This window comes from Cimex lectularius, unplaced genomic scaffold, assembly GCF_000648675.2.
Source record: "Cimex lectularius strain Harlan isolate CLEC.00 unplaced genomic scaffold, Clec_2.1 scaffold70, whole genome shotgun sequence".
NCBI lineage: Eukaryota > Metazoa > Arthropoda > Insecta > Hemiptera > Cimicidae > Cimex > Cimex lectularius.
Window position 1 is genome coordinate 1,692,343 of NW_019392651.1, and position 16,560 is coordinate 1,708,902.

The following is a 16,560-nucleotide window of genomic DNA, read 5'->3' on the forward strand; positions in this document are numbered from 1 at the left end:
AAAAGTGATGACTCTTAAGACAAGTAGAAACAAAACCCTAACAATAAGCCATCATAAAATTCTAGAAAAGATGAAAATAAATGAGATGGCCTATTACAAAATTAAAAAAAAAATTGACACAAAGAAAAGTAATAAGGGAAAATTGTTTTTAACTCCGCAACAGCAGGGGTGCCCGTGTTATTAAAAAAAGGCCCATTTGTAAGTACGTCGGGTTTGAAGACAGTGCCACTGGATTTGAACCCGGGACCTTTACCCCACAGTGATGAGCGCCATGTCAACGCCTTAACCGTCGTGGCCACGTAAATTAGAAGAATAAAACCACTAAAACAGTTATGGTATTCAGGTGGATCTATAGAGGGGAGGTGTGTTAATAATATAAACTGTAATATGCAAGGTTTATTTCTTTTAAGTTTTACTTGGTAAACAACGTTACTACAATCATCAAAAAGATCATTTAACAGGAAAACACTCCACCTCTTCTTTCTCAACAGATTCAACCCAAACCTGGATTTTTCTTTTGAAGTTGTGAACTTAGTCATTAGCATCGAAAGTTGTGATACCCTTCCCATGCAAAGAAAGACTTATAAATACGACAGTACACATTGCCATTTTTCATCATTAAAAGCTTTGGCCGATTTGACCGTGTGGTCCATCAAAAGAGAAAGAATTTCAGAACGTGATTCCTGTAATCGTGAAAGTGCTTTCCCACTAGACAACCACCTCACTTCTGTATGGAATAGCAGGGAATGATGAAGGCTTCCCATATCGTCATCGTCATATTATTATGCAAAGTAATTAAGGTTTTTAGTTGAGATAAAAAAGTCAGTGTCACGAGCGGGATTCGAACCCACGATCTTCGGCTAGCCGCTAGATACGCCGCTGCTCTACCACTTGAGCTAACGTGACCTCGATCCACTCGGACACCAACTTCCCATCTCAACCCCTCCTTCTGAATTTGAGAGTGGATCGAAGTCACGATAGCTCAAGTGGTAGAGCGTATCTAGCCGAAGATCGTGGGATCGAATCCCGCTCGTGACACTGACTTTTTTATCTCAACTAAAAACCTTAATTAATTGAAAGATATTAATTGGTCAAGCGGACCACGAAAACTAGTGAATTATGAAAAGTCTTGATTTCAATGGCCGCGACTTGATATAATTAATAATTTGAACAGACTCATCCAAAACTTTCTTAAAACAGGCTGGCATTTGTTTCATAGCTAAAGGATGTCTGTGGAATCACAATGACTACTGCTGCAAACAAAAACTTTTTAGTACTCATTATTAGTTTTTTAATTTTATTTATTCATTCTACGTTTATTTTTGTAATTATTAATTTTTCTTGAAGTTCGCCGTGGAGACCTGGTTAGGGTCGGGACTACAATTCGGGAAGCACCGGGCTAGAGGGTCTCTGCCTCTTGAGCTATCATGACTTCGATCCACCCGAACTCAGTCGAAAGTCGTGAGTTCGAATCCCGCTCTTGACGCTAACTTTTTCATCTCAACCAAGGCCTTAGATAAAAAGAATAATTAATCGAAATAAATTCGAATAAATTTTCTTTATTTTATAAAATTGAAATTATTTTTCAATGCCTTTTCAAAACCTGAATTATTTTTGCACCAGCCCAATGTTACTATGTATCCATTATATTTCGTGGTTCGATTGGCCAAATAATTTCTTTTAATTTATTAATCTTTTTATGTAAGGTATTGTTTGAAATGAAAAAGCTAGTGTCAGAAGCGGGATTCGAACAAACGGCCTTCGGCGTGGGTTCGAATCTCGGTCGTGACACTAGCTTTTTCATTTCAGCCAATACCTTACATAAAAAGATTAATTAATTGAAAGAAGTTATTATGTATGCTGTATTGTTTAAACTGGGGCTTCCCAAACTGTGGAATTTATAATGTATATTGTTTGTAAATAAAATTTCTGTTCTGTAATTGAGCGGGATTGTTGTTCGGGCGCTGGTGTCGCTTGAAGCGAGGTCGGACGGTCGGCGTGACGTAGCAACAGCTGATCAATGTTTTCCTCGGATTGAACGGCGTTCGATTGTCGCGGACCGTCTTTGTCGACGTTCGTCCTTGTTGGCCCGTGTCTTTGTCGTCGGCTCTCATGAACGCCGTTTAGCCTCCGTACCAAAGGGGAGCCGGTCCCGCGGGTTTGTCGGCGCCCGACGCCCCTTTCCCCTCTCGACAAAAACATACGGCTCGGCGGCCGTCTTTCCTCCCGATTCTTCTCGTAGGAGAGCCATGCCAGCGGAAATACGACCGGGTTACGACTACGGAATGTGCACCGCCTCGTAGCCGATGGAGATGAGCCGATCGGATTATTTGCCTCTGCACCACCACCACCCTAAAAAAGGGTTCGTCGTCAAAGTCCCAATCGCCAAAGTAGCCTGGATCACTTGTTTGATGCCGTTCACTGCTTTCATCTTCTGCATCATTTGGTCCCTCATGTACAATTTCGAAGATTCGACCTTCACCCACTGCAAGGTACGTCCAGAAAAATTGACATTTTGACAGCCATAAACTCTACCGCGACAATAGCATGTTGCATGTTTCAAATGGTGTTGCATGCCGACCATTCACCAGATTTCAAATTACACCCTTCCTCACCTAAACCGTTCAAATGAGTCAACTGGAGGATTTTTTTAAATTCAATTACATTAGTATAACAAGTTTGACAATTGATGAAATGGAGTACCAACTTGTTCCATCTTCTTTCCTGTAAAATTAATATTCTACAAGAAGTATTGGCACATTATGAACTGAATGCTCAATGGTTCCATATTATATCCTGGAAAATAAATATTGGTTTGAAGATAACATTTGTTGAAGTGGTGAACCAATCTTATATCCCATAAAATTCATAAACCATATAAGTTTAGCGGACATAATTGACAATATTAATTATTTCAATTAATTATTCTTTTTATCTAAGGTCTAGATTCAGATGAAAAAGTTGGTGTCATAAACCGAAGGTCATGGGTTTGAATCCTGCTCTTGACACTAACTTTTTCATCTGGACCTAGACCTTAGATAAAAAGAATGATTAATTGAAATAATTAATATAATCAATTATGTCCGCTAAACTTATGTGGATTAATATAATAATTCAAAAAGAATCACTTTGCTAACAGCTCCCCGTGACCACTTCATAAGTCGTTGAGAATCGAATCCTGATTACACGACATTTAAAAGATTAGAAAAGGTTGTAAATTGAGATGAGGAGTTGGTGTTCGAGTGGATCGAAATCACAATAGCTCAAGTGGTTAGAGCAGTGGCTTATTCAGCCGAAGGTCATGGGTTTGAATCCTGCTCTTCACACTAACTTTTTCAATTCAACCAAGACCTATAAAAAGAATAATTAATTGAAATAATTAATATAGTCAATTATGACCGCTAAACTTATGTGGATTAATATAATAATTCAAGAAGTAATCACTTTGCTAACAGCTCCCTGTGACCACTTCATAAGTCATTGGGAATCGAATCCTGATTACATGACATTTAAAAGATTAGAAAAGGTTGTAAGTGGAGATGAGGAGTTGGTGTTCGAGTGGATCGAAATCACAATAGCTCAAGTGGTTAGAGCAGTGGCTTATTCAGCCGAAGGTCGTGGGTTTGAATCCTGCTCTTCACACTAACTTTTTCATTTCAACCAACACCTTAGCTAAAGAAAAAAGACCTTAGATTAAAAAAAAATTAATTGACCAAATTAATAGCCTTGAATAAATAACAGTTGATGAACTGGTGAATTGAGTTCATTCTGTGAAAAAATTATTATTATAAATAATAATAGTATAAAAAATCTTATACTTAAAACAAAAGTTACTCTTAAACAATTTATTCTTGTCTAAACGCTTTGAAGCACTGGTCTACTTCCTCTTCCAGCAACTTGATATCAGTTACATACTCTGTTCTGTAAGTCTCTAACTGATCTACAATTTGTTGTCGAGAAAACTTACCAGAGCTTGTACTGAAATGCTGAAGAAAAAACTCCGGTTAATTTTATGTAAAATAAACATACATTGAAGAAGTATTGAAAATAGGGAAATTGACAGGTTTCATCTTGTCTCGTATAAAATTTACATTTGTTGAGAAAGTATTGGCAATTGTACTGCTGGACTCTTTTGTCCATCATTTCTTCGGTAAAACTAGTATCTTAGAAGTATCAACAGTTGGTAAATTACAATAATGGACAAATTTAATGCACCATTCAATTTATTTAGTTTAAAATTAAATCCATTATCTTTCTACATTAGTTGCAGATAATTAGGAGCTACTGAAGTCAAAAGAAACAGTAAATAATGTTTTGTTTACTTTCTCTGTTTACTTGTTTACTGATTAATCCCATTTGCATAAAAAATAGCATTATGCCCTTACATTCTGCTACGCATAAAGATCCCTTTCAGTTGATATTTTTCTTTAGTTGATTTCATTTGATATTATCCTTATATCAACCTTTCTCAATGGCTCCAGGTATTTGAGTGAGTATGACAGTGTCGGGACATAACATTAATAGAGGAAGAGCACAGCCAGCTCAAAGTCGCCAGGAGACTAGATGAAAATTACTCTACATTAGAAAGGGAGTTCTTTGGCGCTTCAAAGAAATAGGGCTTCACATTAAAAGGGTAGGATGGGGTTGACCTAGGTGTACAGACAATAGATCCATCTATAATGAAGGGTGGTCTGCATAGACGGGGGAGAGTGATAACCAGCTGTATGACAGATAGCACAGTTCTTCAGTTCCAAGCCCAGTAGCGTGCTATGTTGGCCATAGGTGAGACCCCTAGGGGGTACTTAGAGAAGAGGTTGTTGCTCGGTGGTGCTTCCTTTACCAAAGGCAATCTCTAGGGGGGTGGTTAGAATTTCTACTTTAAACGAAATTGCGGCTGGAAAGTATCCGGTAGTTTTGACACTTACACTCAGGGGAGTAGAGTTGTCTCTATCTAGAGAGCACGTTGGGAGACCAGCTGAGGCATTTTGGGTATCCCTTTATGCATGGCATTTGGTTTAGTGCACAATGTTAACCCATCCCTTCAGATGAGGCAAGCGTGAGAAGTCACCATATCTGTTGATTAATCTGTGGATTTGGTTGCTTGTACACCGTACCTCACAGTATCACACTAACAGCCGTGAGTGGAGGTGAGTCACTTGAGAAACTAAATGTGTGATAAGGCCTATGTGCCAGGTGCACACGTTAAAGAACCCTCATTGTCTAAGATATTGTGATCCCCAATGGGAAAAATATGTTATGAGGCTCTTTGAAACTGCAGCATTACGATAAATGAGATGAGAAATCTGAGAAGCCGTGGACCTGTGCTTACCACAGATCAGAAAATGGCCAGGCTTCAATTTGATAGGAACTCGTGAGTGAGTTGGACATTGGAAGATTGGAGACAAGTTCTCTTTACAGATGAAGTGAGAGATGGGCTTAAATCTTCAAACGAGCGTAATTTCATATGGAGACGCTCAGGAGACAAATACACCCCATGCTGAAAGGTCTTCAGGAGGAATTCCACGGTGGGTCATTGATGTTCTAGGGTGGCATTTCCTTGGATGCCTGCACTGACTTTGTTGTTGTGTGAGAAAGATCTCTTACTACACAGAGGTACTTACAAGACAATCAAAGAACATTCCCCCCCCCCACATTGTTGAGAGATTCTTGCTCATGCAGGATATTGCCTGGCTCCTTAGAGCATGTATTGTGGATGACTAACGGAATGAGGTTGGAACTGAGTGCTTGGTGTGACCAGCTCAAAATCTAGATTTGAACCCAATCACATTTGGGACCAACTTAGTAACGAATACGAAAGCGAAGCTCAGGTCCTGACACTAGAAGAGTTGGAAATGACTGTTCTTGATGAATGGGGAAGAATACCTTGTGATTTTATCAGAAATCTTTTCCAAGAAATGCCATTTTCCGATTTTTTTGTAGGTGTCCAATTTTCTTTTTAAATGTCTTATTTTTACAACCAAACCTATTATTGGTAGCAAAATATGAATAAATGTAAATCCATTAAAATTTAAGGGTGGTGCATTAATTTTGTCCATCAGTGTAGTTGTTTTTTCTCATATCCGATAAAACTGACAATTGTACTGGAAGTTTTGAAGTTAAATAATAGAATCAGTTTGTTCCATTTTGTCTTGTAAAATTTGTATCGTAGAAGTATCAACAATTGGTCTGTTGGGGACTTTGACAATTGAGACTTGGATAATAGCAAGTCTTACCCCTTGTACACGTAAGCTTTCCATCAACCTCTAACTTCCAAGGTAAAAGTTCAGAGACCAATCATAAAACAAGTTAGGTGAACTGTTCCTGTTATTTGGTAAACAATCCTTATAAAGTGTGAAAATGTTAACTTTTTTAGCTTCAAGATAGCGTTATAATTTTGTAAAATACAAATATGTAGGTTTAGGAGCACATGTTGAACCGGAACTGTCAGGCAGTTTCTCCCTGAAGATGACACAATGCTGAAACACGTTCTAATAATTCAACAAACCTGCGAATGAAGACGGACCCAATGCCAGTTCAGCGTGGGTTCACCAACTTGCAGACCAACACCCTGCATCAACTTTAAATATTGTACTGTTGGACCACTTTGTTCAATATTTTTTCAAACTAATACCTTGAAGTGTCAGGAGTTGTTGATGATGATGGAATGCTATGAAGTGAGGGTTTTGTACTCAAGTACTGCAACCTTCTTAGCTCTGGCTTAATGTACTTTTCTTAGTAACTTATTGTTAGTTCAGTACAATCGACTCAGTCCTTCTTTTTAGAAGTATTAAGTTCATGAGTGTTGATGCAGCAAATTTTTGTGGGTTTTCTTTATATCCTAGGTTATGTCTCCATTGAAGGTTGCTTCGCATTAGAAGATAATATGAGTGGCTGTTTTTTCCTCCTCATTGCATGATCAATCTTATTTCCTGTTTGTGTGGTGTTTAGTTACCGTTAGTCAATGATTATTAGGAGATCGTGAGATGTTGTCTGGTGTGACGTAGGTTTTAGAAAAAATTTTTCTTTATCGTGCCAACGTTACGATCTTTATTGAGATCATCTTCAGGGCTCAAAGTGTTTGTTTTCTGTGTAGATGTGTCATTCTTATGTGTCGTGTTGAGAGTGCTCACTTGTGAGGGCATTTGGTGAATCCTGCTTGTCTGGAGCCACCTTTATGTACAAAATATTCCTAGGAGTGTCAAGATATATTGCAAAAAAGGAGGTCCACTATAATAAACTGCTCAATGGTGACAGGAGCCCAAGAAGTTAAGAACATTGGATGTATGAAGTCCAAAAAAATTGAGGATGAAGATGATGCTGAACCCTCATATTTTGAAGAAATGATGGATGCATTAGGTACAATGAAAACCAATAAAGCCCCTAGGATGGATGGCTTGCCAGCATTGATATTTAAGCATGGCAGGGGCATTCTATATAACATTGCATAACCTAATTATATCCGTATGGGTGTATGACTATGCCACACCATTGGAGGAAAGCTAACATATGCCCAACACACAAAAAAGGGGATCAACTGAAGTGTTCAAATTATAGAAGAATTTCATGCCTAACATGTGTAAAGTTTTGTCAAACATGCTCACTCCTTTGCTCTACAGAGAGAGTGGCAAATGTCGGGTAGGCATTAGGAAAAACAAGTCCAGTACACCAGATCTTTAGTTGATTCTTAAAAGAGGTACTGAATTCCAGTCAAAACAACCAAGATTGTATGAGGCCATGCAATAAATTAATATACCACCCAAGCATAGTGAAAATGACACTGATGGATTTGTCATGTTCTGAATCCTGACTGAAGCATCCCCTGATTTCAGAATGTATAAAGGCAAGGTGACTTTAGACTGCCACCTGTTTAACTTAGCCCTTGATTACTTAATCAGGGATTCTGGCATCCAGACCTCAGGAACCGTAGTCACCATATCCATACAGCTACTGGCCTATGTGGATGATGCACAGCACACACACTCTCAGGACTAAAGGGTGCTTTCCTTGCTTAACCATAGGTTTTACCATTACTGAGGAGAAGAACAAATATGTACGTAGGAAGTGGTAATGGCCCGCTGACTAACTTCTTTGAGAGAATCAATAAACTCAACAACAAAAAACACTATCTGTATTAAACTCCTTTAATAACATCTCCCCTAGAGATTTATAAACATCCCCGATAGAACTTCCTACACAAGTTTCTTTTGGCCGTTCTTATTGTACTGGGTAAGTGCCTCTTTATATGTGCCCCATGTTTGGTCGAGCTTGGCTTTACTGAACAGTCTTTTTACCTGTCCTCTCCTTTTTCTTCTTCTTGCTCCACCGTATGGTTTTGGTTCTGTTCTTCCTTGCCCTTCCAGGGCAATTCCTTTCAAAAGCTTGCATAATTCCATCTTACTGATCACGACATAAATAATTGCGATACAGTTTTGCGGAACCTGACTGTGTTGCAGGTTTAGTATGCCAGAGCGCCGTTTTCGTAAACGGTTAAAAAATTCGCTCATAATTAGAATAATAAAATGTTTTTGCCCAAACTAAACATGTCTGGCCTTTCTATTCTCGCTTAGTGTTTTCAAGTTGCAAAAATAACTTAGAAATACAACCACATCACTAATTTTTTAAATAATACATAACAATGTTCAATTTTTCAGTTGATTTATTAACACTTTTCTCTATTTTTACAATGATTTATGTATGTTCAATTCAAGTAATAACTTGTACAAATACAAAATACATATCAACTCTTAATAATTTGATTTTCTTTCTTCTTCTTCAAGTGCCATGCCCTCGTAGAACGTTGGCGATCAGTAGCCTAAACTGGTTTCGATCCAAAGCTATTCTAAATAGATAAGCTACTGCGGACCATTGGCTTAAGTTCTTAAGCCAGAATGTTCTTCTACGCCCTGGGCCATCTATTTTTCCTTGAAGGATAACGTGCAGCAGATGATATTTCTCATTGCTCATTATGTGTCCACAATATTGTAATTTTCTTCCCTTTATGGTATTGAGGATTACTAGCTTTTTATTCATGTGCTGTAATACAGCCACATTAGTGACTCTAGCTGTCCAAGTTCAGAATTCGTCTGTACGTCCACATTTTGAATGCTTCCATCTTCTAGCATAATGTGTCTGTAAGGGTCCAAGTTTCAACCCCAAAGAGAAGTATACTAAATACATAGGATTGAAGTATTCGAGTACGAAGACTGACAGATAAGTCCCGGTTTGCAAAACTTTCCTCATTTTCTGGAAGGAATTTCTAGCTTGTTCAATTCTACAATGGATTTCACATGCAGGGTCCCAGTTATCCTTGACATAGCACCCCAAGTATTTATAAATGATACTCTCTCAATTATCTCACTGCCAATCTTGAGAAGGTTCTGTGAACCATTTTGTTTTTTACTGATAAACATCCATTTTGTCTTTTTCACGTTGAGTCGTAATCCCATGGTACTGCTTTCTGTAGCAACAGAATCCAACAATCCTTGCAAATCTGCCAGACTTGTTGCAAGCAGGACAGTGTCATCAGTGTATGTTATGTTATTAACAAGAACTCCATTCACCTGCATACCTTGGTTCTTTCCTTCCAGAGTATCCCGGAAAATTCTTTCTGAATACTTATTAAAAAGTAGAGGTGAGAGAATACAACCTCGATGAACACCTTTCATAATTGATACCTCTTCTGATATCTGACTATCTACCCAGACACCAGCACACTGATTCTAATACAAATTCTCAATCAACCTGATATCATGATCTAGGCCCAGTTCTTTAAGAATATTAATAAGTCTATCATGTTTAACTCAGTCAAATGCTTTTTCATAATCAATGAAGCAAACAAAAACATCGACATTGACTAAATATTGCCTTCTGAGTTCCAAATCCATTCCTGAATCAAATTGGCTAGCTCCAATGCTCTCTTTCCAATATATTCTTAAATTTAGGACTTTCAAAAATAACTTCAGGATGTGACTTATCAAACTGATTGTCTGGTATTCCTTACAACTTTTTAGGCAGGAGTTGGCCTCTGATTTTCAGATGTGCGTAATTTCGTATGGAGACACTCAGGGGAAAGGTATGCTCCAGGCTGTATGGTTCCTCAAGTGGCATTCCATGGTGGGTCATTGATGTTCTGGGGTCCTGGTTGTGCATGAAGATCTTTAACTTCACAGAGGTGCTTTCAAGACATAATCAAAAACATTTAGTGCCATTTGCCCCCCCCCCCCCCACATCATTCAGAGGTTCTTGCTAATGTAGGATAATGCCAAGCCCTATAGAGCTACCTGAACTAGCAGTGTGGCCATCTCAAAGTCCAGATTTCAACCAAATTGAACACATTTGGGACCGTCTTAAGTATTGAGTATGGTGGAAATCCTTGATATTAAAGGGGCAAAAACTTTTTTTTTCATTTTTATTTGTTTTTGTTAACCTATTTTTGGTATGCAAAACATGAATAAACTTAAATACATAAAATTTAAGGATGGTACGTTAATCCTTCGTATTTGTTAACATTGTATCTTTGGTTGTGTATATTTTCAGTAGTTGTTATATTCTGGACCCTTCTCCCATTCTAAATGTAAATTAGCTTAACATCTCATTCGAGTTCATTCACCATATTCATTAAATATAACTGTGAAAAGCGTAATTCAAATGCGTGCCGAATATGGATTGTTTGGTTGACCAATCAGGAGAAATAGCCTACTTTTTAATAAAAATGACTAATTTGTATTGAAAGTTTGTTGAAATGGTGATGACATCATCTCTGACTGTGGCTCTGAAAAATGGGAGAATAACATTAATGTCAGTCTTCTCAATGGACAATTTTATGTGATCATTGACATGTAAATTAACAGTGTGTGAATTTGAAAGTTTAAAAATCATGTTTAGATGAAAAAACATGATGTTTTTTTTATTTTTTTATTTGATTATAAAGGCATACAACCATGATGGGTCAAAGCTGCCTTGATGATGAATTAATCGATGAGAGAAGAAAACAGAGAGTGATAAGCCAGGAGGGGTAGGGACATCAAGAGTGGGCGCACCCCCACAGCGAACTGGACACCACAAGACCAGGCAAGAACCAGACACCCAGACCAGCTCCTCTCCACACAAGACCTTAGTGGTGAGACAGTGGCAGACTTCTCAGAGGGCTGCGCATGGTGTGCCAGCATCCGCAGCCCTCCCAAGTTCCGGAGTTCAACCCACCCACCTCCGGCACCGGCCCCCCAGGAGCTGCGCCCGCACCCACGGCTGCGCCGCCCTCCTACTCATTGTTTGTCACAATTTAACGGTCAACCCAGTTTCAGTCAGGAACTCAAAAAGCTTTCTAATGTTAGCTGGGGAATCTTTCAAAATTTCGGTCACATTGTTTCCAAGCTTATGTTTGACTCGAAGGTCTTCGTAGTTTCTGCATGTTGACAGAATATGATTGATGGTGATTATTTCACTACAAGTTGTGCATCTTGGGGGAGGTTCTCTGGCCATTAGCTAACCATGTGTTAGTCTTGTGTGACCTATCCTAAGCCTGGCCAGCACGGTTTCTTCTTTTCGAGATCTTTGCATTGCCATGCTCCACTGTCTGACACTTTCCTTAATTTCTCTGAGTTTGCTATCCTCGATATTTCGCCATTCCGATTGCCAGAGGTTCCAAATTTTTCCTTTAAGAAACACAGCAAAGTCTTCACATGGCACTTCCGGTAAATACCATTCGATGCAGCACATTTCACTGCTCGGTCAGCCTCCTTGTTGCCTTTTATACTACAGTGACTTGGGACCCACAAAAAACTAACTGCTGTACTCGTACTATTTTTTATTGCAAGTAAAATCTCTTGGATTCTTGGATTTGTGGAAAATTTGTTTTTGATGGTTAATAGAGCAAAAAGGGAATCTGTGCAGACAACTAGGGCTGTGTGGTTCGAGTTTAGGATGTTAATGCATATATTGATCGCAATTAATTCGGCAGTGTAGTTGCTACTTATCTGAGAAAGAGAGAACATAATTTTTCTACCCTAATAAACAAATGCCGCTCCGACACCACTTGGGTTACTGGAACGATCCATAAATGCGAAAGTTGCGTTTGGGATTGTACTTTTTATTCTTAAAAATTCTTTTTTATAAATGTATGAGGGAGTATTTTCATGATGTTTAAACGACAAGTTAACTCAGACTTGTAATAATTTTCAAATATTTGTTAATATAATCTTTGACCTGGCAGGTAGAAATGTTAGAGAAAAATGAAACAAACAAAAATGTTCTACGGTGACAGAATGAGGAATGTTCTCATTTAGCCCGTTCTTCAGTTAGAGGATAGTAGTAATTAAACCGTGTTGTTAATTAATTGAGTATGATTGTTAAATTGGCCGACCTCTTTAGGAATTTATTTCAACATTGAGAAAAAATTGTATTTTTTACAATTTGGCTAAAATGAATGATAAATGTTAAAAGGTTTTGATGTTTTATACATAACTTTTTTGGGCAAAAGAGCAAATTAAAATTATATTTCTTGGTGTCTAAACTGATTGTCTTCTTTGTTTTTTAGGTCCAAAACTTTCTTCCTTCAATTTCTGCTGCGATAGGCAATTACAAGACACAGAGATTTGTGTGGGGTACAGCGATTGCAATGCACTCGGGCCCGAGGTTCATGTTTGCAGCAGTCTACAGGCAATATTACCGAGATGTGTTAAACATAAAGGCTCAGAAACTTGCACTGACAGCTTGCGTATTAAGCGTAATAGAAAACATTGCCCTCATAGGGCTAACATTTATAACATCTGCCTACAATTATGGTAAATTGAAATATAAGATTTTTTTTTTTCTGGCTCTGACGATTTATTCTTGCAGCGATTCACGAAAAGTGTTTTATGACTTTCATGGTCACTTCTGAACTCTACATGGCTATAACCTGCTACCTCTTGACGAGGGAAAGACGGATACCAGCTGACAACATGGAGAGTAGGTCGTTGAGATATAAATACCAGCTTCTTGCCATCAACATGACCTCTTTTGCTGCGGCGGGGTATTTTTTCATCAGACACAACCGACACTGTGAGCCATATGGTAAAAAATCATTTTATTATACACTCCTTATAGATCATAGGCTTTGTTGTTAGATTGATATTGGTAATGAATAAAAGTGTTTATATCAGAAATCTTTTCTTGCAGTGTATTCTGCATTTGCGTTTTTTGAGTACATCGTGGTGGTGACCAACATGGCATTTCACACGACAGTCTGTTTAGACTTCCACGCGAGGTCTCTGCTCATCGATTCAAACGGGCTGGAAGTGGTTAGCTGACTATCACTGGAACGGTGGGAGCCAGCAGGATAACAGACGGCCCCGGGGGCAGCGGCTGACATCCAGGCGGGAGTCGGTGAAAACGGCGGGGGGATTTACGTCACCCTGGTCGAGCCACTGCCGCCTCTGCCCCCGCCGCTGCCTCCACAGGAAGAGCCGGATGATAGCGTTTATGGTTTCGGGGCTGAGTGGCTTCTTGCTGTCGACTGCCGCACGAATTGGAGGTTTAGCCAGAACAACTACGTCATATCCGTACTTAAGTCCTGATGCTTCAAGCAAGCAGGTTGTCCAGTGTGAGTTCACTTAACGTTATTCTGGATTTTAAAATAGTGTATCCAGGAGACTGATTGTTTATTTAATACGAAAATGAACATTCCAAGAGAAAATGTGTTTTCCTCTCAAGATTTTAACAAACGGGTATTTCTTAAGGGGGATAGGTTAACAAATGTGTTAACCTCAATAGTTTAGGACTAAGATCTCATTCAAGATATAAACTATTTCATCAATTTATTATATGTCCACTCCCTTTAATATTTGAAAATAACTTATATAAAAAACAAAAAGTGGTTATATCCCGTTTTTTCCTATTTATATTTGTCACTGTTCATGCATATTTTTCACTTTCAAGATTTATAATTGCAGTTAAGTCATCAGTAAACAAAAACCTGTTTGTTTTGTGTGATTTTATATTGATTATAATTGTTACTTAATTTTTTTTTACGGTTTGGGATGTTTGGGGGCAGTTTTTTGCAGTATTGATTTGTTACTTCAGTATATAAATTGTGATATTTATATTTTCAGCAAATTATGAATTTGCGCGTTTCATTCAATTTAACATCGAGTTCATGCTTAATTGGTTTGAAGAAAATATTGTTTTGTATTTTGTGTAAAATGTTGAACTGTTACGATCATATTATTCACTTATATTTCACATTACACCATTAGTTCGGATTGGGGGGGGGGGGTTGTTATACTGTAATTAAGCTTGGTATGCTTTTGTCGAATTGTAGTGTCAAATGGAATAACACAATTGAAGGAGGAGATTACAATTGTACCATAACTACTGATTTTAAATACACTGCTGAGCAGTCCAATTAAACATTTGTATAATAAAAAAATATATTCATTAGTGTATAAATTATTCATTATGTATTGTGAGTATTAATTGAAAAATAATTTTAGTTTTAATATCCAATTGATGCTTTGTGATACTTTTGTTTTCCTTTGGGGGAAAAAGTTTCAACAATTTTTTATGGTTGTCTTCAAATTCACCTGCTCCTTTCAGGAGCCGACCTTTTTAAAAGAAAATATATTTTTATAAAAATATTGAACAAAAGGAGTCATTTTAGTAATATAGATCATTTTGTGAATCGAAATTTTAGGCAAAAACAAGAGGAAAATTAAAGATTAAATTTGATTTTAATTGAACCCTATTACTTTGTTCTTCCATGCCCTTTTTTTTCTTAACTTAAAACTTACATCTGCTGAATTTTCAACTTTGTTTGCTTTTAATGTCACAAAAATCAAAATTGAATGACTTTTAGTTACTTGTTGTGATATATAAACAGTATAAACTTTTTTATTTTTTCTGTTATGCTTTTATTTATGTTTAATTAAATATATTGGTTGATTGGTGTGTTAATTATGCAAATAAAAATAACAAGAATTATTTTATTATTGCTCAAAAGTATTTTTTATGAATGTTAAGAAACCAAAGCCACTGCCAATTAAAGGGCTTGAATTGTTTTCAAACCTTTATGTACAAAATTATGTTTTAAATTTGAGTGCAAAACTATTCTGCAGAGATTGTTAAGAAATACAAGAAAAGTGACAGCAATTTAAAAAAAGGGCAAATGTTTCTTGTTTTTCTTAAAAATAGTATAATTTGGAACTTTATAGCTTAGAAGTGTTTTTCGTGTACATGAAAGTATTTTTGATGTTACGTTTCAAAAGTAGAATCAGTTTTGAATTTTTTTTTGTAAAATAATGAGGCTGTTAAAAGAGGAAATAATTTCTTCCATGGATGCAATACTTCCAGCTATATTTTATTGAAAGAAACTTTGTATATAATAATTGTTCTACATAAAAATCTGTCCAAACTGGTCTCATCTCTTTGTATCGATTGACTTTTGATTTAGAACATGGTTATTGTTAGTTGTACATTAAAAAAAATAGAAATACATGTGTATATAGGACCAAAGATAGATGCACTTAAATGTTATTTAAATATGGAATTTTAGAAATTATCATAAGCTGTGTCTTTATAAAGTGCCTATTGCCACAAATTGATTATAGACATCCTTGTTTCATCTTCATTCATTTATTTTCTTCCATAATTCAGTGGGCGTTCAATTTACAGGAACAGTTAGCTGTTACAACATGTATTTAATATTTGCATATAAGATATACGTTTTCACACTGATTTATCCATGTTCATATTAAGCAATCTTGATTTTTATGTGACCATTTTATTATAGATATTATTAAGAAAAAAGAAAAAAAAAAAAAAAGAAAACTAAGCGTGATAAATTATGTATGATTCAAATGTAGATTAAAACAAAAGTGTAATCCTCCCTATATTTATAATAATTAATTTTTCGTAAATGTATTATAAAAATATGTACATATATGTGACTCTAAGAGCATTATAATTAAAAAATTTATTACTCAAGTGTTTATGAATTTTCCTTACATATAAACAGGTAAAAATAAGCTTTGTAGTTTTTTACTACAATATCATTGTACATTACTAAGGCAGGGAATATACTTACCTGATGCAATGCTACCCTATGTAACCTGAAGCCACCCGATGCAAATCCATGTCCAATTTTACATAAGATTGTATTACCCTCGTGCACGCTACTCTACTCTACACTACGCGATTCCAACTGTTCAGATTTTCGTCGAGTAGCATCGAGCACAGTCAAAGACAAAAGAACCGGACCACGGAGAGCTTTAGTGAAGTATACTACACGACATTTGAAAAAGCCGCAACACACCAGATTCATCACAACAGTGAGTCGGGGCAGTCCGGACTCAGGCTAGACGCAGCCGAGACTCTCCGGAGATTCAAAGAGTCGACTCAAAGAATCCCAGTACTAGGTAGGTCTAAGAGTATATTGAAGTGGTGAATAAGTACAAATATTTGTGTTTTAATTTTACACCTTACCTTTCCCTTGATGGTAGAATTTCTGCTATTTATGCATGTGCAGATACTGACAGGAAGAGGAGTCGACTGCAGAACACATTTTATGCACTTATGAAGCTGCAT

At 37.0% G+C, this 16,560-nt stretch overlaps 1 protein-coding gene across 1 annotated transcript; it reads left to right on the forward strand.

The window, feature by feature from the left end:
* Positions 1-2,000: 2,000 nt before the first annotated feature.
* Positions 2,001-15,804, forward strand: LOC106667736 (post-GPI attachment to proteins factor 2-like). The gene is made up of 4 exons (XM_014395867.2): positions 2,001-2,492; positions 12,536-12,782; positions 12,838-13,053; positions 13,159-15,804. Exons 1-4 carry the CDS (start codon positions 2,307-2,309, stop codon positions 13,287-13,289), a joined length of 780 nt encoding a protein of 259 aa, XP_014251353.1. The 5' UTR covers positions 2,001-2,306; the 3' UTR covers positions 13,290-15,804.
* The last annotated feature ends 756 nt before the right edge of the window (positions 15,805-16,560 follow it).

Coding starts and splice junctions, on each gene's coding strand:
- LOC106667736 (XM_014395867.2), top strand. CDS start 2,307: ATGGAGATGAGCCGATCGGATTATTTGCCTCTGCACCACCACCACCCT. Junction 2,493..12,535: donor CGACCTTCACCCACTGCAAG/GTACGTCCAGAA, acceptor TTTGTTTTTTAG/GTCCAAAACTTTCTTCCTTC. Junction 12,783..12,837: donor AACATCTGCCTACAATTATG/GTAAATTGAAAT, acceptor TTATTCTTGCAG/CGATTCACGAAAAGTGTTTT.